At 39.9% G+C, this 25682-nt stretch overlaps 1 protein-coding gene across 4 annotated transcripts in view; it reads right to left on the bottom strand.

Annotated features, from left to right (window-relative positions):
* LOC140726699 (disks large homolog 2-like) overlaps window positions 1–25682 on the bottom strand; it is a 797667-nt gene that overhangs the window by 703321 nt on the left and 68664 nt on the right. For 3 of the 4 annotated variants that reach the window (XM_073043428.1, XM_073043429.1, XM_073043430.1), the window contains one exon: window positions 17425–17564. In XM_073043428.1, the coding sequence (XP_072899529.1) occupies window positions 17425–17564 (140 nt within the window). Of the gene's footprint in view, window positions 1–6414; window positions 6435–17424; window positions 17565–25682 lie in introns of those variants that run through there. The other variant, XM_073043437.1, reaches the window with a different exon arrangement.

Below are 25682 nucleotides of genomic sequence, written 5' to 3'. Positions count from 1 at the left end.
GCTGGTTCAAGAAAAAAAGGAGTTAAATAATATGTTGGCCTTTTCACATGTAATTAGAGCACAAATATAAAGAAACATTGCCAAGACTGCAGTGCTTTGGTAAAACCACAAGTGCCATATTAGATACTGTTGAAGAAGTTGTGGATGGAGCTGTAGGTTGTCGAAGGTTACAAGAGGATATAGACAGGATGCAGAGCTGGGCAGAAAAGTGGCAGATGGAGTTTAATCCAGATAAGTGTGAGGTGATGCATTTTGGACGGACAAACCAGAAGGCTGAGTACAGGGTTAATGGTCAGTTACTTAAGAGTGTGGATGAACAGAGGGACCTTGGGGTTCAAATCCATACATTCCTCAAGATCGCTGCACAGGTTGATAGGATAGTTAAGGCCTTTGGGATGCTAGGCTTCATTAATAGAGGGATTGAGTTCAAGAGTAGAGAGGTCATGTTGCAACTCTACAAATCTCTGGTGAGACCACACTTAGAGTTCAGTTCTGGTCACCTCATTATAGAAAGGATGTGGAAGCTATGGAGAGGATGTAGAGATTTACCAGGATGTTGCCTGGATTGGAAAACAAGTCTTATGAGGCAAGGTCAACAGAGTTGGGACTTTTCTCTTTGAAGCGTAGAAGGATGAGAGGGGACTTGCTAGAGGTCTACAAGATTATGAGAGGCATAGATAGGGTGGATAGCCAGTACCTGTTTCCCAGGGCATGAATAGCAAACACCAGAGGGCATATGTACAAAGTTAAGGGAGGGAAATTTAGGGGAGACATCAGGGGTAAAGTTTTTTTTACACAGAGGGTTGTGGGTGCCTGGAATGACTTGCCAGGGATGGTGGTGGAGGCTAAAACATTAGGGCCTCTTGGACAGGCACATGGATGAAAGAAAAACAGAGGGTTACGGGGTAGTGTGGGTTTAGTACTTTTTTTAAAGGAATATATGGGTCGGCACAACATTGAGGGCCGAAGGGCCTGTACTGTGCAGTAGTATTCTAGTGTCTAGTGTCTCTGCACTTAAAGGCAGTGAAGCATAGATCATTAGAATAATCTTGAGGGAATTGTCTTGGACACAGAGATTCACTAAGATAGAACTGATTGCAGTTTATAAACACAAGAGATAATTTTATTCATACAGGCAAACGCTTGAGGACTAATCAATTTCTTTTGCATCTTTCATCTGCTTCTTTTCACCATTAATTTAAAAATAATTTTCAGGTCCCTTTTATTTTAACCGCAAATATATTGTCACGTAAACTCAGACACATTTCTTCTTCAGCTTGCTTCTACACTTCCTTTATTCAGCTTGGTTCTCTAATGTATCATTAGATTGACTTTAATTATAAGCTTCCTTTTCCTGTTGCATTTTCCTCATCTTTAGTCATCCAAGGAACCTCAGTTTTGGGTGACCTTACTTTCCACCTTGTGGGGATATACCATTCTGCAACAAACTATTTGCTCTAAAGGTCCTCAAGTGCTATTCTACTTTTTAATCTCCCAGTTTATGACCTCACTTTGACATGAACAGAGTCCCTGTATACACTTTTGAAAATCCTCATCCAGTTGTGCACTTACATTTTTTAATTTTCTTCTACTGTTGTAGCTAATCTAAAAACAGATCAAACAGCATTCAAATAACTAATTTATTGGTGATTTTCAAGTTTTCTTTTCCAGTGCCTGACCTAGCATTGTAATGTATTGCAAAATGTTAATTTATATACATCTTTTTTGTTTTGCCTTATTCACACTGTACAAGGCCAGTCAGCCACCTCAGCTTTTTGTGACTTTATCTTGCATGTTGTCTTGAACTTGCACATGTAAAGTCATATAGGCAGAAGATATCAATGTACCATTCAGGCTATTAAGTATTTTTTTAAGAAAAGCAATCCAAACAGTGTTATCTGGTTCTTTTGTTCATCATTTCCAAAGTTCCATTACTTCTGATTTCTATTTCTCTTTTTCAAATGCTGCATGATTTTGAATATTTGCCGTATCCCTCTTTAATTTTCCATGCTCTAGAAAATAAGACCAGCTTTTCCAGATAATGAAAGACCAGTGGTCCTTCGTATCATTCATGTGCATCTCTTCTGCAACTTCTTCAGGAAAAATATTAAAGTGGTGGCCAAAACTGAATATAATATACCCAGCTGAAGCCTGGCCAGTATTTTAGATGAGGATCAACGTACCTTCCTTGCTTTTGCATTACAATTTTTAAATGCACACTGACAACTGTAACTTTTAAAAACTGTGTATATTTGCATTCTTTAAAACTGTACCATTTAGTTTATAATGACTCTCTTTATTCATTTTATGCATGTCATGTCCCATTGCTTTATATTTCATCTGCTTATTTCACCAGCCTATATCCTTCTGTTTACCTGAATTCTCGTTGTTTATCCGATTTTGAGATAATGTCCAGATATCATCTATACATGCTTGTGATGGTAGTGGGTTTGCTGTCCATGATGTTTGGAACTCAAACGACACAGCCACACAAAAAATATCATGACATTCTGCAATAGTTAGATGAAGGTAGCAGGAAATGATTATCTTCATCAGATTTCATCAGTTGCACACAAAAGCAACCTTGGAAAGTTATATTTGTCAAAGGGATAGAGATCTAAATTACAACTTACCAGTCATAAGGTTTTGGATTTTGCTTGAGGATTCAGCATTTTGAACATTCAGGATGTTCAAAATAAAGTTCCTTAAAAGAACTATCACCCAGATCCAGAAATGATGCCTCACAGCTCCAGAGACTGGCGTCAATCCTGCCTTCCAATACTGCCTACGTGGGACTTGCACACATTTCCTGCAATTACATGGGCTTCCCCAGGGTGTTCCAGTTTCCTTCCATATTCCAAAGGCATTTAGTTTGGTAGGTTATTTGGTTCCATAAATTGCCCCTTGGGTGTAAGTAAGTGGTAGAATCTAGGGAAAATTGATGGAATGTAGGAAGATGATTCAGAGAATTAGCATAAATGTATGTTTGATAATCAGCACAGACTCAGTGGGCAAAAGGCCCTGTCTCTGTGCTGCCTCTCCCTTTTGTTTACATGCCTCATATAAGGATATTTCATCCACCCAATCAAGTCATTTAATTTGGTTACTAATTTAACATTTTTGGAAAATATTACTAATAGTCAATGAGTTTTAAGCTATCTTGAATTATTCAGAAAGCTCTATTGTATGTACAATAAGCATGAAATTAATGATCTGTTTGTTTTCCTACCAATTGAAAATTGATACCCAATGAGAAGCCTCCAAATCTTTCTCACAGATAAACTAAAATTACAAAAAAAATGAGTAGGGTATTCAATTTCCATCATGTGCTCTGCCATCCACCTGAATTGTGCTTGATGTACACCATGGAAATTGAATTTCAGTTCCACTTTCCTGCACTGAACCCCATCCTTATTGCTCTGCTGTACTATACAGGTTTCCCCCGCTATTCAAGGGTAGAGCGTTCCTATGAAATGGTTCGTAAGCCAGAATATCGTAAAGCGAAGAAGCAATTATCATTAATTTATATGGGAAAAATTTGTGAGCATTTACAGATCCAAAAAATAACCTACCATATCATGCCAATTAACACATAAAACCTAAAATAACAGTAACATATAGTAAAAGCAGGAATGATCTGATAAATACACAGCCTATATAAAGTAGGAATACTTTTCTACAATTATTGCAGCACTGTCCACCGCAGCAAAAATCTCACACAAGCGCTTTCGGCAGCACTCGCGGCAAAAACACACGGCACAAGCACTCCTGACAGAAACAAACAGTGCAAGCGCTCCCGGCAGAAGAACTCTTTCCAGTAACCTAGCTACGAAGCTACCAATTAACACATAAAAATACACAGCCTATATAAAGCAGAAATAATGTACGCTCAAACACGAGGAAATCTGCAGATGCTGGAGATTCAAACAACAACACACACAAAATGCTGGTAGAACACAGCAGGCCAGGCAGCATCTATAGGGAGAAGCGCTGTCGACGTTTCGGGCCAAGACCCTTCGTCAGGACTAGCCGAAAGGAAAGATAGTAAGAGATTTGAAAGTAGAGGGGGGAGGGGGAAATGCAAAATGATAGGAGTAGACCGGAGGGGGTGGGATGAAGCTAAGAGCTGGAAAGGTGATTGGCGAAGTGATACAGAGCTGGAGAAGAGAAAGGATCATGGGACGGGAGGCCTCAGGAGAAAGAAAGGAGTGGGGGGGGGAAGCACCAGAGGGAGATGGAGAACAGGCAAACAACTAAATATGTCAGGGATGGGGTAAGAAGGGGAGGAGGGGCATTAACGGAAGTTAGAGAAGTCAATGTTCATGCCATCAGGTTGGAGGCTACCCAGCTGGTATATAAGGTGTTGTTCCTCCAACCTGAGGTTGGATTCATTTTGACAATAGAGGAGGCCATGGATAGACATATCAGAATGGGAATGGGACATGGAATTAAAATGTGTGGCCACTGGGAGATCCTGCTTTTTCTGGCGGACTGAGCGTAGGTGTTCCACGAAACAGTCTCCCAGTCTGCGTTGGGTCTCGCCAATATATAAAAGGCCACATCGGGAGCACCGGACGCAGTATGCCACACCAGCCGACTCACAGGTGAAGTGTCGCCTCACCTGGAAGGACTGTCTGGGGCCCTGAATGGTGGTGAGGGAGGAAGTGTAAGGGCAGGTGTAGCACTTGTTCCGTTTACAAGGATAAGTGCCAGGAGGGAGATCGGTGGGAAGGGATGGGGGGGACGAGTGGACAAGGGAGTCGCGTAGGGAGCGATCCCTGTGAAAAGCAGAAAGGGGGGGGAGGGAAAAATGTGTTTGGTAGTGGGATCCCATTGGAGGTAGCGGAAGTTACGGAGAATTATATGTTGGACCTGGAGGCTGGTGGGGTGGTAGGTAAGGACAAGGGGAACCCTATCCCGAGTGGGGTGGCGGGTGGATGGGGTGAGGGCAGATGTGCGGGAAATGGGAGAGATGGGTTTGAGAGCAGAGTTGATGGTGGACGAAGGAAAGCCCCTTTGCTTAAAAAAGGAAGACATCTCCTCGTCCTGGAATGACCTTATCCTGGACCATTTCCGACACCTCCCTCCCCTTTCTTGATCTTTCTGTCTCCATCTCTGGAGACGGCCTATCTACTGATATCTACTATAAACCTACAGACTCTCACAGCTACCTGGACTATTCCTCTTCCCACCCTGTCTCTTGCAAAAAGGCTATCCCCTTCTCACAATTCCTCCGTCTCCGCAGCATCTGCTCTCAGGATGAGGCTTTTCTTTCCAGGACGAAGGAGATGTCTTCCTTTTTTAAGCAAAGGGGCTTTCCTTAGTCCACCATCAACTCTGCTCTCAAACCCATCTCTCCCATTTCCCGCACATCTGCCCTCACCCCATCCACCTGCCACCCCACTCGGGATAGGGTTCCCCTTGTCCTTACCTACCACCCCACCAGCCTCCAGGTCCAACATATAATTCTCCATAACTTCCGCCACCTCCAACGGGATCCCACTACCAAACACATTTTTCCCTCCCCCCCCCTTCTGCTTTTCGCAGGGATCGCTCCCTACGAGACTCCTTTGTCCACTCGTCCCCCCCATCCCTTCCCACCGATCTCCCTCCTGGCACTTATCCTTGTAAACGGAACAAGTGCTACACCTGCCTTTACACTTCCTCCCTCACCACCATTCAGGGCCCCAGACAGTCCTTCCAGGTGAGGCGACATTTCACCTGTGAGTCGACTGGTGTGGTATACTGCGTACGGTGCTCCCGATGTGGCCTTTTATATATTGGCGAGACCCGACGCAGACTGGGAGACTGTTTTGTGGAACACCTACGCTCGGTCCACCAGAAAAAGCAGGATCTCCCAGTGGCCACACATTTTAATTCCACGTCCCATTCCCATTCTGATATGTCTATCCATGGCCTCCTCTATTGTCAAAATGAATCCAACCTCAGGTTGGAGGAACAACACCTTATATACTGGCTGGGTAGCCTCCAACCTGATGGCATGAACATTGACTTCTCTAACTTCCGTTAATGCCCCTCCTCCCCTTCTTACCCCATCCCTGACATATTTAGTTGTTTGCCTGTTCTCCATCTCCCTCTGGTGCTTCCCCCCCCCCCTTTCTTTCTCCTGAGGCCTCCCGTCCCATGATCCTTTCTCTTCTCCAGCTCTGTATCACTTCGCCAATCACCTTTCCAGCTCTTAGCTTCATCCCACCCCCTCCGGTCTACTCCTATCATTTCGCATTTCCCCCTTCCCCCTCTACTTTCAAATCTCTTACTATCTTTCCTTTCGGTTAGTCCTGACGAAGGGTCTTGGCCCGAAACGTCGACAGCGCTTCTCCCTATAGATGCTGCCTGGCCTGCTGTGTTCTACCAGCATTGTGAATAATGTACGCTCAGTGTAGTTTCACTTACCGGAATCGGGAAGACAGTGAGGACACTGATGATGGTGTGTTAGGCTGAGTCATCAGAGGTTGGGGTGGTGGGAGGTAGAAGAGTCTGGGGTGTCATCTCAGCATGGTCTGTTTCCATCAGGGCAGGTAGGTCACCTTCTTCTATGTCTGCCTGCCTCGATGTCGAAGGTCGAGTTTCGTCATCTGCTGTGGCTGATGTGGAAGGCTTGAAAAATGACAGTATGCTTGTCTGGTTAACCTCGCACATTTTTCTATCATACAGTTCTTTGTATGTACTCAAACCATCCTGCAAATATGCCCTAAACCAGGGGTGTCAAACTCATTTTAGTTCACGGGCCGGATTGAGCAAAATGCAGCTTCATGCGGGCCGGATCAGTCGGACGCGTGCAAACGCAGCTTTCGTTGCCTCCGTTTTTCCAGCCTGCTCTCATGTGTCTCAGTCTCTGCTATAACTACAAAGTGCTTCACTTTACAAATTCCGTTTCTTATGAAGAAGACTGCCGAGCAAGACTGCCGAATAAACACTAAAAACCTTGAAAACCTGGTACCTGAATAAACTCAGCATTAGCCATATCATACGCCATAGGCACTTCGATTACTGGGGCCAGCTTTAATAGTAATTAGATATTATCTCGCGGGCCAAAGATAATTCCACTGCGGGCCGGATTTGGCCCGCGGGCCTTGAGTTTGACATATATGCTCTAATCCTACGTACCCTTTCAAAATTAAAGTCATACTTTTCTGCAATCATTGCAGCATTGTCAATCGCAGCGAAAATCTCACGCAATTGCTTCACGTTCAGTTCCTGGACAACTTCACTTTTGCTACTGCGTTCAGTTTCAATTGTTATCCTTTCCTCTTCATCAGCTCTTCATCTCTCAGTTCTTAGTCATGGGATGCCAAAACCTCTTCAACATCATCTTCATCAACTTCCACAAACCCTTAACCAAACTCACTATGTCCTTACTTTGTTCACCACGATCGAAACGCTTAATTATGTCTAGTTTTACGCTGTGTAACACCCTTATGAGCTCTTTTAGACTTTTCCGATACCTTAGAACTCATCTTGCTAACGGATGCACAAAATAAATTGACATAAAGCACAGATGCTCATAGGCACGTGTTTAAGCAATGCCGGCTAGAATGAAGTTCCCGGGGAGGAACTTGGCTGCTCGGCGCACGCTGCCTTTTTTCGTAACAGTGAAAACACCTTCTGTTAGCGAAAACAGGTAACTAATGTAGGTCTTTTGTAACAGCGAGTTGACATAAAGCAAACGTTTGAAAAATGGGGGACACCTGTATCTAAAAGTCTATTCGCTTCAGTGTTGAATAGACTAAGAAACTGATTTTCTACAACGCATTTGGGTCGAGAATTCCAAAGGTTCAGAATCAGTTGAATACAGAAAGTTCTTCTTCCCTTTGTGTTGAATTATCTCCTGATTATTTTGAGTGTAATTTTTGATTCCAGATCCCCAGCCTAGAGAAATATCATCACTGCACTTACTCTGACATGCTGCATGAGAATAATTTTATTTGTTTTAATGATAAAACCCTGACTTTTCTAAATGCAATCTGCTTAAACTAATAGGAAAAAACAAATAATTAATCAAATGAATAACAATCTAAGCTGCATCCCCTCAATCCCAGATATTTTCTTCCTTAGGAGAGATCATATCAAATCTTCCATATGTGGTTTCAATAAGGCTACATAAAATTGGATCATGATGTCTCTAATACTCAAATCCTCATGTAATAAAGGCCAACATTGTGAAGTTCTTGGTTTCAGGTTGTCCTTAGATTGGCTACTGATGAAAATATTGGGCTATAATTATAAACAAGATAGATTGTTAGACTGAAAGAACTTGAGTGGCACAGTAAGCAGAGCTGCTATCTCACAGCTGTTAGTCTACATTCAATTGCTGACCTTTTGTGCTGTGTGGAGCTTGCACATTCTCCCTGGGAAAGCATGGATTTAGTCCGCATTCTCTGGCTGCCCCCCTCCACACACCTCAAAGGTATGCAGGTTATTTAGCTATCATATAGCTGAGGGGGACAGTTAAAGGAAATGTGGGAAGACTAAACTCAGATTAGTGTAAAAGAGTGGTTGATGATCAGCAGAGTCAAGTGGACCAAAGGGTCTGTTTCTGTAAATAAATGGATTTAAAAATTTAACAATTCCTGATCAGCATATATTGCTACTGCTTATAGCTCCATCTGGTGGCTGCATTGAAAAGATACACAATGCTACAAACATGTTGGCAAAGACATCAGACTCAGAATCAGGTTTAATATCACTGGCATAAGTCGTAAGATTTGCTGTTATGCAGCAGCAGTACGTTGCAATACATAATAAAATCTGTAAATTACAGTAAGTATATATTTTTAAAGAGTTAAGTTAAATAAGTAGTGCAAAAAGAGAGAAAAAAAAGGTGAGGTAGTATTCATGGGTTCAACGTCTATTCAGAAATCTGATGGCAGAGGGAAAGAAGCTATTCATGAATAATTGAGTGTGTGCCTTCAGGTTCCTGTACCTCCTCCCTGATGGTAGCAACAAAGAAACAGTACATCCTGGGTGATGGGGGTCCTTACGATAGATGCCGCCCTTTTTGAGGCATCACACCTCTAACGTGCCCAAGATGGAACTGACTGAATTCATAACTTTCTGCAGCTTATTTTAATCCTGTGCAGTCGCCCCTTCCCCATACCAGACTGTGATGCAACCAGTTAAAATGGTCTTCCACAGTACATCTGTAGAAATTTGTGTCTTTGGTGACTTAGCAAATCTCCTCAAACTCCTCATGAAATACAGCACTGTCATGCCTTCTTTCTTACTACATCAATAAGCTGGGCCCAGAATAGATCCTCAGAGATGTTGACACCTAGGAACTTAAAATTGCTCACCTTTTCCACTACTGAGCCTTTGATTAAGGACTGGTGTGTGTGCCCTCATATTACCCTTTCTGAAGTCCACAATTAAATTTTTTTAGTTTTACTAACATTGGGTGCATGGTTGTTGCTGCAATATCACTCAACCAGCTGATCTATCTAGCTCTTGTACACTTTCTCGTCACCATCTGAAGTTCTGTCAAGAACAGTTGCGTCACAGCAAATCTACAGATCACATTTGAGCTGTACCTGACCGCACAATCATGGGTATAGAGAGTAGAGCAGTAGGCTAAGCACATATCCTTGAGATGTGACAGTGTTAATCACCAGCAAGGTGCAGATGTTATTTCCACCTTGATACTAGAAACTTTCATTTATTTTTTTATTTGGAGATACAACAAGCCTTTCAAGCCCAACGAGCTGGTGCCGCCTTATTTACACCCATGTGACCAATTAACCTACTAGTCAGTACACTCTTGGAATGTGGAAGAAAACAGGATCACCTGGAAAAAACTCAAGTGGTCGCAGGGAGAATGTACAAACTCCTTACAGAATTGATCCTTGGTTGATGGCACTGCAACACCGTTACACTAACTGCTGTGTTATTGCTTCAAATATTCCTTTCATCATTATTTCAATAAGGTTGCCCTTGCAAATCCTGCACAAAATAGTTTTTAAACATAAATATAAAGATAATAACTGGATTTTTTCATCTGAATCAGTAACTATTCTAAACCTTGAGCCATTAATTGCTGTTTAAAGCAACCATAACAAAAATGTAATATACAATCATTTCTATTCATGATAAAATATTAATACATTTTTCTCTCTCTTTTTGTGTTTCAAAGTTCAAAGTAAATTTATTATTGAAGTACACACACACACACACACGCACACACACACGCACACACACACGCACACACACACGCACACGCATGCACAAAAGTTTGGGCACCCCAAGAGATTTGAACTCCCAGATAACTTTTACCAACGTCTCAGACCTTAATTAGCTTGTTAGGGCTATGGCTTGTTCACAGTCATCGTTAGGAAAGGCCAAGTGATGCAAATTTCAAAGCTTTATAAATAACCTTGACATCTCAAATTTTGTCCTAACAGTCAGCAGCCATGGGCTCCACTAAGCAGTTGCCTAGCACTTTGAAAATTAAAATAATTGATGCCCACAAAGCAGGAGAAGGCTATAAGAAGATAGCAAAGCACTTTCAGGTGGCCGTTTCCTCAGTTCGTAATGTAATTAAGAAATGACAGTTAACAGGTACGGTGGAGGTCAAGTTGAGGTCTGGAAGACCAAAAAAACTTTCCGAGAGAACTGCTCGTAGGATTGCTAGAAAGGCAAATCAAAACCCCTGTTTGACTACAAAAGACCTTCAGGAAGATTTAGCAGACTCTGGAGTGGTGGTGCACTGTTCTACTGTGCAGCGACACCTGCACAAATACCGTATGTCCTTCATGGAAGAGTCATCAGAAGAAAACCTTTCCTGTGTCCTCACCACAAAATTCAGCATCAGAAATTTGCAAAGGAACATCTAAACAAGTCTGATGCATTTTGGAAACAAGTCTTGTGGACTGATGAAGTTAAAATATAAATTTTTGGCCGCAATGAGCAAAGGTCTGTTTGGAGAAAAAAGGGTACAGAATTTCATGAAAAGAACACCTCTCCAACTGTTAAGCACGGGGGTGGATCAATCATGCTTTGGGCTTGTGTTGCAGCCAGTGGCACGGGGAACATTTCACTGGTAGAGGGAAGAATGAATTCAATTAAATACCAGCAAATTCTGGAAGCAAACATCACACCGTCTGTAAAAAAGCTGAAGATGAAAAGAGGATGGCTTCTACAACAGGATGATGATCCTGAAGACACCTCAAAATCCACAATGGACTACCTCAAGAGGCACAAGCTGAAAGTTTTACCATGGCCCTCATAGTCCCCCGACCTAAACATCATCAAAAATCTGTGGATAGACCTCAAAAGAGCAGTGCATGCAAGATGGCCCAAGAATCTCACAGAACTAGAAGCTTTTGCAAAGAAGAATGGGTGAAAATCCCCCAAACAAGAACTGAAAGACTCTTAGCTGGCTACAGAAAGCATTTACAAGCTGTGATACTTGCCAAAGGGGGTGTTACTAAGTACTGACCATGCAGGGTGCCCAAACTTTTGCATCGGGCCCTTTTCCTTTTTTGTTATTTTTAAACTGTAAAAGATGGAAATAAAAAAGTAATCTTGCTTAAAATATTAAAGAACTGTGTCATCTTTAACTTTATGTCTTTTGGAAATCAGGTCATCTTTTACTCGCTTAGCTATTCACAGTAACAGAAATTTTGAAAAGGGGTGCCCAAACTTTTGTATGCCACTGTGTATGTGTATGTATGTATGTATGTATGTGTTACGTACCCCGTAACTGGGTCACTTACCAGCAAAGATAGAGAGGTCCATTGAAGTCTGATTATACTATTTTTAACAGTATTTATTGTTTAAAAAATACACAAAATAATGTCAATGCAAACATGCAGATAATATACGTCGTCAATACTAAATCTAAAAGCGCGGGTATAATAATAATCAATAAGAAATAGCTCTATCATTGTCTAGGGGATAATGTATTGTCCGATGGAAATATAAAAGTCACTCAGTTCATTCAAGCTGCAGCTTTTGGGTTGGAGAGAAAGACGGGTTTAAAACTTGCCCATTCCTTTTATGATGTCAATCCTTCGAGAGTCGTTGGGAGTTGGTTCCCCGTTGTTAGCTAAAAACCTTTTGGCCATGGAAAAGGGCCCACCGATTCCAGGGCAAATGGAACCGGACGCACATGGCCTTTTCCCTGGTTTCTTGCTATTACGGGATCGCTGGCGTTTCTTCTGGTGCGTCTGAGGGGCTGTTCCCACAGACCCTCTTTTTATCCTGACTCACAGGGTCTCAGATGTCAATCAGGTTGGGATGAGGCAATCCCTCCACCAACCTCCCCCTCATTTCATTGCCTGGGGCGTCGATGCATCGTACAGGATGCAATACACAAGTCCGTCTCCAAGAGACAATAGCCGGCATCAATGGGTCCGCCTCTCGGAGGCCAAGACACATTCCAACGACTTGTGGATTCTGCATGTCTTTCTCTCATTTCCTGGGTCTCCTGAATGGACTCAATAGTGATCTTGCGATTCTCACAAAGGAGGGGGCTACCCCACGCCCTTCGGCCCCGCAGAGCTGTGGTACATTCATAACAGTATGCGTGTGTCTATCTACATATATATAGATAGATAGATAGATATACATATACACATCACCATTTACAACCCTGAGATTCATTTTCTTGCGGGCATATACTCAATAAATCTAATTACCAAAATACAAACAATGCAAGACCACACCAACAGGACTTTGTCTTCTTTGTTCTTGTAAAGCTTAATAAACAAACAGAAGCAACAAGTTTTATGCCTCATTCTGGACTTCCGAAGAACCTCAGATCAAAAACATTAGTATTCAACAATTTTGGTGTAGTCAGCAGATCACTGCCAAGATTTAAGGACTCATAAGAATCCCGGAAGTGGAAACTTTTGGTATACATATTTAAAAAGGAGGTTAAAGCTTCCTCCTTAGTTTTCTAACCACATGAATGATCATTACTTCTTGCTTCACTACACCATCTAGTGGAAGTTTAAGAGTGAAGGATAACTATTATACATTATTATGCAGGAAAAATCAGTTCAGCACTGAAATTAACATCATACCCAATGTACTATCCAGTACCTAAGAAATATTCCAATTGTAAACTAGTGCTTTAAAAAAACATTTAGATTGTAATCCTGTGAATAAAAATAAATGGCATTAGACATGATAGAGGTGTACAAGATATTAAGAGGAATAGACAGAGTGGACAGCCAGCGCCTCTTCCCCAGGGCACCACTACTCAGTACAAGAGGACACGGCTTTAAGGTAAGGGGAGGGAAGTTCAAGGGGGATATTAGAGGAAGGTTTTTCACTCAGAGAGTGGTCGGTGCGTGGAATGCACTGCCTGAGTCAGTGGTGGAGGCAGATACACTAGTGAAATTTAAGAGACTACTAGACAGATATATGGAGGAATTTAAGGTGGGGGGTTATATGGGAGGCAGGGTTTGAGGGTCGGCACAACATTGTGGGCTGAAGGGCCTGTAATGCGCTGTACTATTCTATGTTCTATGTTCTATAAATCCCAAAAAAAAGCAATTGCAATCTTGCCAAACTCCAACAGCAAGCCTACCAAATTTCAATTGCCATCCCACATTATTTCAACTGCAGTCCTAAAATAAAATTCTAATCACAATCCTAAGATAAATAATCCTAAAATATATCTCAATTCCAATCCCAAAACAATAATTCAATTATAATCCTGAAAAGGTAATTCCCATTGCAATCCTACAATATTTCTATTGCAATCCAATGGTATTTCAATCACAGTCCAAAGGATAAAGTGCATGCACAAATTAAGTGTTACATATGACTGAATTAGAACAATGGCCAAAGTTGTGAAATCTACTACAGAAAAAGTGGGAGTTGAATCTCCAGTTACGTGTGAACAACTGACTGAAGTTTTGAGTTCTTACCTGAATATTTCAATTTGATCAGATTAATGAAAAAAAAATCAAGATGAAATATACCATAAATGTTGAGTCTATAAGAAGGCACATGATACGATCCAGAGAATGCCCGATGGAAAAGAAAAATCTAGAATGTGTGAGTTAAAGATGGTCAGCTTGAGAATCAAATTTGTGTGTTAATTGAACAAGTGAAGAAGAGAACCAAGCAATTGGGAAAAAAAAGGAAACATGATAATCTACAAAAACAATATGATTAAGAGCAAATTTTTGCATAAACTAAACAAGTGAAAAGTACTGTATGCATCATACAGAGCTTTGAAGAAGCATCAGGAAACCCAGCAGGGACCTCAACTGAGCAATCCTACCAGTGATGCTCATTCTTGGGCAACACTCCATACATTGGACAGTCCTCTGAGACAGCGCCACCATCTGTCTGTATTGTATTTTGTGGTGCATTTATTTTAGTAATCTATCAAATGGGTTGGGACATGGTAGAAACAAATGAGTATAGTTATGTATTCACACTTTGTTATTTAGTTGTTAGCCAGAGGGAGTGAGCTACGGGGAATGACTTTTTTTGTTGACCGCTTAAATACGCTAACCTCACTAATTGGAATGCTAATTTAGTTTGACCTCTAATTACACTTTGTAACACTAAGTTATGTTGCTAATAGAACACTTAGTTATGTTGATTTGAATGCTAAGATCACTATATAGCTAACTTAGTTCTGTTAAGATTTTCATCACTACAAGATCGTTCATCTTGGAAATTAAGAAACATTGGTTGATGGAATATGAGACATTTTCACTTGTACGCTGCAGTGTAACATGTTTGGTTCAACCATTGTTTCACATTCCCTATGAATACACTATAGCCATCAATGATTGGAAAAAAAATTCATTTTGTCTTCCTTGCTCAATCTTGGGAAGTAATGAGATTAGCATGTAATGTTGCTCAGCAACAGCTTCAGAGATTAGTCAAATCCTCAAGACAAGATTGCACTTATAAGGCATTTTCTTTAATTTTCATAAGATGATTAACTGATGGTATTAAACCTTTAATTTTGTTCTCATTTGTTTCATACTCCTTTTGAAAACTTTCAATTAGATTAGGTTTAGTTTTAACTTTAATTTCTCTTTTGCAAGCTGCAACTGCAGGATCGTTGGCAACAATTCCATACTTCAATATATTCATGTTACTTTCTCTAGTTGCACAACTTGCAGCTGTTATTGGTACAACAGCAATGCATTTCATCTTTACCTAAAAGAGATTTAAATCTTCAATGGAGATCTATTGCAATATCATGCATTCTTGAGGGCTCTTGAAAACAGTGTTGAAGGCAAGACTGGCAGCTAAATTGGCTGCCTCTATTTCCTCTAACAGTACACCAGAGGTTGCCTTACAGAACTTGTCAGAAGTTGCCAGCATATTGACCCTAAAACAGAATATCTAAAGGCAAAGGCTTAACTACATGAATATTCCAGTTTTGAACAGAAAATTGCACCCGCCTACATGCAAAAGGCTCTTTTTTGGGTACCTATCAAACCTGAAGACATGGAAGCTCTTTAAGACTACAGTCTTTTTCTTAGAGACTGTTGCAATGCCATAAAAAAAAGTGCAGCACATGGTTGAGTCGGACATGCTTGCTGATATGTCGATTGTTGTAAAGAAATTGCCCTATATACTTAGGGATAAATGGAGAACGGTGGTCTGTGAACTGCAAGAAAGGCACAACTGTAAAATTACTTTAATTAATATTGCTGATTTTATTGAAAGGCAAGTAACGGTTGTTCACATCTGGTGTCTGGGAATATACAGTGCACTCCATTACTGGCAATAGCAAAAGTGTAAATAAAACTAAGTCATAATTTTGCTCAAAGGCTAAAGGAAGCAGCTTTGCCTCTACTGTGGCCACTGTGAGAAATAAAGCTAAAACTGAACCTGGAACTAATGGAAGTGAAACAGTCGCATTAGCCAAAAGGGTATGTTGTTTTGCAAGGGTGAGCGTACATTAGATTTATGCCCTCAACTGGAGAAAAAGGCTCACCATGAGAAGATTGCCTTTCTAAGGATTGCAGGAAGCACCTTTCATGCAAGGTATGTAGTGGTAAGCATCCCAGAAAATTGGATCAAAAACATCAGTATCTAACATGGGAGAATTACCAAACTAAATTTGGCAGATTAGGAAATTTGGGGACAGAATATCGAAAGACATAGGTTTTAGTTTGTATCTTAAAAAGAGAGATTTAGAGAGTAACTCAAAAATTGTAAGTAGGTCATAGCTTTCAAAGATAGGATTTTCTAAAATAGAGATACCAAGGCAACAGAGAAATGGAAACACCAGTAGTTGCAAGTTTCTCTCCATATCACAGAATGCACTGATCCTTCTCGATCACTAGGTCTAGCTGTTTCCAGCCTGAAAGAGCATCTCCATCAGGAAGATTGTACTGATTCAATGCAGTAAGCAACACACCTCCCAAAGATAAGAAACAATAGGCAATATCTCATTTACTGAAACAAAGTATGACTTGAGTGTGCAGTGAATGACAGCCATTAAAACTGTTAGAAGAATAAATATGATTGGACACCGGAGAAACAAGGTAAACAAGGATTTAAAAATATATTTCACATGCACAAGGCATGGACTATTTTGCAAGTAGGCCAAGAAGCAGAATTTAGCCAAAACAGCTAAGTGATAATAGAATTCCAATATGTCTATCCATGGGTTCCTCCATTGTCATGATGAGGCCACACTTAGGTTGGAGGAACAACACCTTATATTCCATCTGGGCAGCTTCCAACCTGATGGCATAGACATCAATTTCTCGAACTTCCAGTAATGCCCCCCTCTTCACCATTCCCCATCCCCTTTTCCCTCTCTCATCTTATCTCTTTGCCCATCTTTGCCTCCCTCTGGTGCTCCTTCCGACTTTTCTTTCTTCCATGGCCTTCTGTCCTCTTCCATCAAACTCCCCCTTCTCCAGCCCTGTATCTCTTTCACCAATCAACTCCTAGCTCTTTACTTCATCCCTCCCCTTCACATTTCACCCATCATGTGTTTTTCTCTCTCCCCTCCCTGCACTATTTAAATCTACTCCTCAACTATTTTCCCCATCCTTCCTGCTGAAGGTTCTCATCCCGAAAAGTCGACTGTACTTTTTTCCATAGATGTTGACTGGCCTGCTGAGTTCTTCCAGAATTTTGTGTGTGCTGTTCTGTATTTCAAGCATCTGCAGATTTTCTCTTGTTTGTTGATAATACAATTAAACTATTTCTTCTGACAATCAAATTAAACTTTAAAAATGTATTTATATAACTGAAGGCTATTTGTTTTATAAAGGAAAATGTGTCAAGACATTTATATAAACAATAAAGCAGCTGACAACAGCACAGATAATTTCTCCAGAAAACACAACTCACACATGCAAAAGTCTCACATTTCAATCAAAGGATACAGAATTTCATATAATGATCTGAAGGACATTTTGAGCACATTTTGCTATTGAAAAGTTCAATAAGCTTGTTAAATTGCCTTACCTCTGAAGTTTTCTCTTGGGTATTTGCCAAAGGTGAATTTGTTTCTTTCCATTGTTCTACAACTTGATTAACTTCAGCAGTCTTCTGTTCAAAACTGGTGTGAGCGTTAAGTAATGTTACCTCATAGAACTCTTGGATATCTAAAAGCAAGAAATAAAGCATTCTTCATTGAACCACATAGAGAAAAACAGAGTTTTCTCAATAATCGACGTTAACTTAAAATTCAAAAACATTCTGGTTATTAATTGCTTCAGAGGCTAAGGATCCAAAAAATATATATATTTGACAAATTCTAGAAAAATAATGTTTTTTCCCCAAATTGCTTACATTTTATCACCTCCACACTATATTAGCTGTCAGGGATCTGTGCAAATGGGCTGACATACAAGGACCTGGACTAATAATTCAGACGTGATCTTGAATCCTACCATGGAATCTAATAAATTAAATCTATCCAAAAATAAAATTAGAACCAGTACTGACAATTATGAAACAGCAGGGTTGCCCATAAAATAAATCTGACACATTAATGCCAAAGAAGAAAATTGTAAGAGATACAGAAGATGACAGTTAGAACATTATTACAATTGGTATAGAGCATGTTGTAATAAAATTCTTTTTCTATTAAGCAGTTCTGACCTGGTTTGTGTAATTAGGCTATTAGATTTGGCAATACAACTAACTAACAGACTACTGGAATGTTCTCTTGAAAACAACAAGGTCACAGGATTTTTAGAAATATTTGTATAAAATTTGTTAGTTTTTATAAACACCCTAAGTTAACTTTATCCATAGGTTAGAGAATACTAAAACAAAAAATACTCCCAATGGTAACCATACCTCCACAGTATTATGTGAATGATTTCAAAAATCACATAAGTCTGATAAGAAATAGCAATTACTAGAAGTGGAGAGAGTTTTGCCTTTCATAGTAATTAACCTATACACTTACTTCATATTTTTAAATTTTAAAATATTATTGGAGCTGTTTGTATGCAGGGGTATTTGTATGTCAGATTTCAGTAGCATCCATGCCATATAGATGCTGTACATCAGTCTACAAATATATCATGCTGTACAATGTAGATGGAGAAATACAGGAAAGACTTGATTGCCTTGGCTCCAAATGGGTAGGCTACGGACAACTGCAAGATGCTAGACATAAAGGAAGCTGCAGGCTTGTTCCAAGTGCAACTAACATCTCTAAGAATAGAGGGATGAGTAGGTTTGTGAAAAGCAGAGATCTCTAGAGAAAACATGGCTACTGATATAACAGACTAGTGAGGAGAAGTGAACTTTGGAGGGTTATGATATTGATTAATAGCAACAAAGGGATGTTTTGTTAAGATTGGGTACCATCTAGGATTAGTTAAGAAATAATAATGTTTGCCTATTGGTTAATTACATGCTCATCTTGATGTATATAATCTTAGAATTGAAGCATACAGGTTCCATACACTTCTGCTTAGAGTATACTATATGAGATTTTAAGTCATCCCATAATTCTGCATTGCAGGTTGCAAGGAGTGGAGAGAAGCATTGGCAACCAGGGAATGGCATTCTTGCATGCAGTTGAATAAATCAGAGAATAAAAGAACTCAAGTTTCAACTAACTGTTACAGGTGCAGAAACCATAATAGAAAATTGGAGCAAGAGTAGTCAAGTGGGTCCTCAAGCCTGCCTAGGCCATTTAATCTGATCGTGGCTTATATGTCACAGAGGTCAACTCCCAATACCAAGTTCTTCCTATTTGTAAACCCTATCTACCTCCACTTTAAATACATCTAATGAGCTGGTCCAACACAAATCTCTGGGCAGAAGATTTCAGAGAATCATTAATCTCTGCAAGAAGAAATTTCTATTCCCTTCAACTTCAAATAAATGACTTGTTTTTGTCTTTTATTCATGATTCTACTGGTGAAAACATCTAAATTTACTTTGAACATCTACCCTGTCATGTTCTCTCAGAACCTTCAATTAGATAATTCCTCATTCTTCTAACTTCCCAACTCCTATACTCAATGCTCTGAATGATGATGGTCAACATGCTAAACACATTCCTCACCACACTATCTATATTTGACTTATATCAAATTATATCAATCAGCAAATTATGCATTCACATTCTTAGGTCCCTTTGTCACTTAGCATTATCCAGGGCACTACCATTCACTGTACAAGTCCTACCCTGGACTGATCTCCTAAAATGCAATACTTTGCACTTAACTAGATTCAAAACTATTGGCCAATACTTAGCCCACATAATTAGCTGAGTAAGATGGCCCTGTAATTTTTCATAATTTTCAACACTACCTTATACATTTACATCCAAACCTGAGTTCCTTCAGCATTTTATGTGTGTTTCTACAAGCAACAAAGATCTCAACATTAAACTTTGTGGCATAGGCCTCCAGTCTAAAGAACAACGGAACAACCCAACTATTAACCTCAGCTTCCTACCATCGAACCAATTATGAATCTTACCCACAATGCCTTGTGATGTAACCTTCCAGACTAGCCTGCCATATGGACAACATTCATTTCCCTACCCTCATCTGTCCTTTTGATTACCTCCTTGAAGAACTCTAAGAATTTGATTGACTCAACTTCCCATTTATAAGGCTGTGCTCACTGTACCAAATCAGACCCTGCCTCGCTAAACATTGGTAGATCCTGTCCCTCAGAATCCCCACCAGCAATTTACTCACCACTGATGTCAGACTCACTACCCGTAATTTCCTAGATTGTTTCCATCACTCTTTTTAGACAATGGTACCACTTTACCCACTCTCCAGATGACCTCCAGAACCTCATCTGTGGTCAGAGATGAAGCAAATATCTCTGCAATAGTCTCTACAATTTCTTCTCTAGCTTCCTACAAAGTCGAGGAATGCAACAGACCTGGACAACTTTAATGCACTTTAAGGTCCCCAATTCCTCCTCCCTGCTAATTGATATGTGGTCCAAGACAATGTCACTCATTGCCCCCATATTCTTAACTTTCAAATTGCTTCCATAGCAAAAATCAAAAAGATATAGTTATTAAAAAATCTCATTTGTTTTCTTTGGTCCCACATACAGATGGCCACACTAATTTTTAAGGGAAGGGCTATTATCTCCCATGCCACCCTTGAATAACAGCACTACCTTGTTCTTCTTGCTATTGGAGGGTGGCAGAACCTTCACAACATCATTACTTAATCAGATATAAATACAACCCTTGATACACAAATCTGATTTACTCTTAAATACTATATACTGATCATGTAAAACACTTACTTTATGGGTAAGTAAGTGATAGTCATTTATAACACCTTTAACAAATGTGGTTTGGTTCAAAGTAACTTTATTATCAAAGTACTGTATGTATATGTTAACCTACTACACTGGGATTCAATTACTTGCAGGCACTTACAGGGAAAAAATACAATAAAATTTTACGAAAAAATTATACATAAACAAAGACAAACAAACAACCATGTACAAAAGAAGGCAAACAGTGCAAATAAAATAATAATGTTGAGAGCACAAGCTGTAAAGTGTCCTTGAAAATGAGTCTGCACATTGCAGAGTCAGTTCTGGTTAGCGTTGATTTCAGTTACGCACACTGACTCAGAAGCCTGATGGTTGTAGTGTAATAACTGTTCCTGAACCTAGTGGTGGGGAGGTCTTTCTCTGTGATGGACTGGGCTGTGTCCACCACCTTCTGTATCCTTTTCCATTCCTAAACATTGGAGTTTCCATACCAGGCAGCCATACAACCAATTAGGATACTCTCCACTGTTTATCTATAGAAGTTTCTCAAAAGTTTTTTATATAACAGCTACACAAACTTCTGAAAAAGTAGAGACACTGTGGTGCCTTCTCCATGATGACACTGGTGTGCTGGTCCCAAGACAGAACCTCTGATATGTTAACACAAATGAATTTAAAGCTACTGATCCTTTCCACCTCAAGTGCCCTTAAGGCCTTTAGCTTCTTCCTCCTGTAGTCAATAATCAGACTTCTGCTTTTAGACCATAAGACATATGATCAGAATTAGGCCAACTGGCCCATCGAGTCTGCTCCGCCATTCAATCATGGCTGATCCTTTTATTTTAATCTTCTCCTCAATCCCAGTTCCCGGCCTTCTCCCCATAACCTTTGATGCCATATCCAATCAAGAACCTATTAATCTCTGCCTTAAATACACCCAACGACCTGGCCTTCATAGCTGAAATTCACCATTCTTTGGCTAAAGAAATTTCTCCACATTTCTGTTTTAAAAGGGTGCCCCTCAATCCTGAGGCTATACCCTCTTATCCTAGACTCTCCCACCATGGGAAACACCCTTTTTACATCTGCTCTGTCTAGGCCTTTTAACATTCGAAAGGTTTCAATGACATCGCCCTCATCCTTCTGAATTCCAGCAAGTACAGACCCAGAGCCATCAAATGTTCCTCATATGATAACCCTTTCATTCCTGAAATTATCCTTGTGAACCTCCTCTAGACCGTTCCAATGCAAGCACATCTTGCAACCCTTGATACACAAATCTGATTTACTCTTAAATACTATATACTAATCATGTAAAACACTTACTTTATGGGTAAGTAAGTGATAGTCATTTATAACACCTTTAACAAATGTGGTTTGGTTCAAAGTAACTTTATTATCAAAGTACTGTATGTATATGTTAACCTACTACACTGGGATTCAATTACTGGGCCCAAAACGGTTCACAATATTCAAGGTGAGGCCTCACCAGTGCCTTATAAAGCTTCAGCATCACGTCCTTGCACTTGTACTCTAGACCTCTTGAAATGAATGCTAACATGACATTTGCCTTCCTCACCACCAGCTCAACCTGCAAGTTAACCTTCAGGGTGTTTTGCACAAGGACTTCCAAGTCCCTCTGCATCTCGGAATCCTGGATTTTCTACCCGTTTAGAAAATAGTCCGCACATTTATTTCCACTGCTGAAGTACTTGACCATCTATTTTCCAGCATTGTATTTCATTTGCCACTTTCTTGCCCATTCTCCTAATCTGTCTAAGTCCTTCTGTATCCTAGCTGTTTCCTCAACACTAACTGCCTCTCCATCAATCTTCGTATCATCTGCAAACTTGGCAACAAAGCCATCTATACCATCATCCAAATCATGTATATACAGCATAAAAAGAAGTGGTCCCAAAACTGACCCCTGCAGAACACCACTAGTCACTGGCAGCCAATCAGAAAAGGATCCTTTTATTCCCACTTGCTGTCTCCTACCAATCAGCCAATGATCTAACCATGTTAGTAACTTTCCTGTAATAACATGGGCTCTTAACTTGGTAAGCAGCCTCATGTGTGGCACCTTGTCAAAGGCCTTCTGAAATCTCAAATATACAACATCCACTGTATCCCTTTATCTATCCTACTTGTAATCTCCTCAAATAATTCCAGCAGGTTCATCAGGCAGGATTTTTCCTGAAGAAAACCATGCTGACTTTGTACTATCTTGTTCTGTGTCACCAAGTACTCCATCACCTCATCCTTAACAACTGACTCTAACATCTTCTCAACCACTGTGGCCAGGCTATAATTTCTTTTCTGCTGCCTTCCTCCTTTCTTAAAGAGTTGAATAACATTTGCAATTTTTCAGTCCTCTGGCACCATGCCAGAGTCCAATGATATTTGAAAGATCATTTCTAATGCCACCACAATCTCTACGCTACCACTTTCAGAACCTGGGGTACAGTTTCTCTGGTCCAGGTGATTTATGTACCTTTAGGTCTTTCAGGTTTTTGAGCACCTTCTCCCTTGTAATAGTAACTGTTCTCACTTCTCTTCCTTCACACACTACAACATCAGGCATACTGCTAATGTCTTCCACAGTGAAGTCTGATGCAAAACACTTATATAGTTCATCAGCCTTTTCCTTATTCCCTGTTATTATTTCTCCTGCTTCATTTTCTAGTGGTCCTATATCCACTCTCATTTCTTTTTTATTTTTAACATACTTGTAAAAACTTTTACTATCCACTTTGATATTATTTGCTAGCTTTCTTTCATATTTCATCTTTTCCCTTCTAATGATATTTTTAATTGTTCTCTCTAGGTTTTTTAAAACTTCTCAATCCTCTATCTTCCCTTGCCTTGTTTTTGCCTTGTTGTATGCCCTTTCTTTTGTTTCTACAATAGCTTTGACTTCCCTTGTCAGCCACAGTTGTACTATTTTACCATTTGAGTATTTCTTCAATTTTGGAATACACATGTCCTGCACCTTCCTCATTTTTCCCAGAAACTCATGCCTTTGCTGCTTTGCTGACATCCCTGCCTGGAGCTCCTTCCAATTTACTTTGGCCAGTTCCCCTCTCATGCCACTGGAATTTCTCTTACTCCACTGAAATACTGCTACATCAGACTTTCCTTTCTCCCTCTCAAGTTTCAAGATAAATACAATCATATTGTGATCACTGGTTCCAAAGGGTTCTTTTACCTTAAGCTTCCTAATCACCTCCAGTTTATTATATAACACACAATCCAGTATAGCTGATCCCATAATAAGCTCAACAACAAACTGCTCAAAAAAGCTATCTCTTAGGCATTCAACAAACTCACTCTCTTGAGATCCATTTTGCTGACATTGAGTGAGAGGTTGGTGTCTTGGCACCATTTAACCAGTTTTTCAATCTCCCTACTATATGCCAATTCATCACACCTTCAATTCGGCCAACAACACCGGTGTCATCAGCAATACAACATTGGAACTGTACTTAGCCACACTATCACAATCATAAGAGTAAAGCAAGTAGAGCAAGAGGCTAACCACACAGCCTTGTGGTGTATCCATGATGATGGTGAGTGTGGAGGAGATAGTATTACCAATCTTACCCAAATGAGTAGTACTACTTGCTCTCCAGTGATTGACATTGGCCACAAGGATGCCAAAGAGGCAGTGGTCATGTTCTCCCTCACTTCAGTCTGGCCTAAAGTGTCTCTCCCACCAGCAACCTCGCTTTCTGCAGTGATGGTGGCCATCCCAACACTTCCAGGTGCTGTACCTGCATTCCTGACAGTTAAGTTCACCTAATCCTTCAGGTTCATCAGGAGATAATAAGGTCACTAATGCATTTGATCCAAAGGTGCATTTCTTAAATGGAAATAACAGGCTGCAAATTGCAGGGATAACTGTTCATACATCATGAGCAAAAATAACAAATTAGTAATCTATGAAATGTGCAATGCCTAGAAAGAGCAGTGATTCTTTGTAATACAAATTCCCACATATGCTTGCATCTTAAATGATTATCAGCTATGCCATAGTCTTGCAAAAAAAAAAGCATAAATAACTCTCATCACCTTTTACCTTCCTGTTGGCTTCACCGACTAAGAGTCCTGAAACTAAAATATCACTTCAGTTTTATTGCAGCTTAACAACATCAATCAATGTATAAATAAAGCCCAAGATTCTGCTTAAACAGAAAAAAAATCTTAGCACTCATTATGAACTGAAGTAAATTGACTTAATTTGTAGCGATATAAGGTGTTTAATTGAAATACTGAGTATTATTTCATCTGCGTTATTTTTCAAAATATTTCAGGAAACTGACAGGATAAATAGAGAGATTACAACTAAGGAAAATAACATTAATGATAAAGCCTGGTTTTTCATGAATTAAGAAATGCTTCTACATACAAAAGATCGAAACATCTACAGCTCTGTTCCGAAAATCGTAATTGATTGGAGTTAGCTGTTAATTTTAAATCTGAGATTGACAGAAGCATTGAGGTGTTCAGCACATTGGATTTAGAACTAGGTCACAGATCACAAAAGCCTCATTGAATGGTGGCTCAATTTATTAAACTGTATTGAGAGATGCCACATATCCTTCACCTGTTTCCTTGTTCCAGCCACTAAAATGAATCAATTCTATTCTCCAACACAGACCTTTTATTTCATTCTTTCCCATTCCTCACGCCACCACTTTCTTTTGTGCTATTAAATATTTTCTCAAAGTTTAGAGGCTAAATTATTAGCCTTAAAATTAACTTTCATTTTCTGTAGGTACTCCCTGACTGAGTTTTCTTCACTATTCTTGCTTTTTTTTTTATTTCAGATTACTGTCATTTGTAGATGTCTGCTTTTCTTTGATTAATGTTTTGATCTAACTTGCTTCCTGCTATTTGCCAGTTCGAGTTTGGTAATTTGAGGAAAAGGATTGGCTTGCTTTTTTGTTACTTATTCTTCACTGCCAGTTAAAACTGAATTGATATACTTTTGATCTGTTCAT

Source organism: Hemitrygon akajei, chromosome 4 (genome assembly GCF_048418815.1).
Source record: "Hemitrygon akajei chromosome 4, sHemAka1.3, whole genome shotgun sequence".
In the NCBI taxonomy this organism is placed as follows: Eukaryota; Metazoa; Chordata; class Chondrichthyes; order Myliobatiformes; family Dasyatidae; genus Hemitrygon; species Hemitrygon akajei.
Note: the sequence above shows the minus strand (reverse complement) of the source record. Positions and strands in the feature narration are given on the sequence as shown.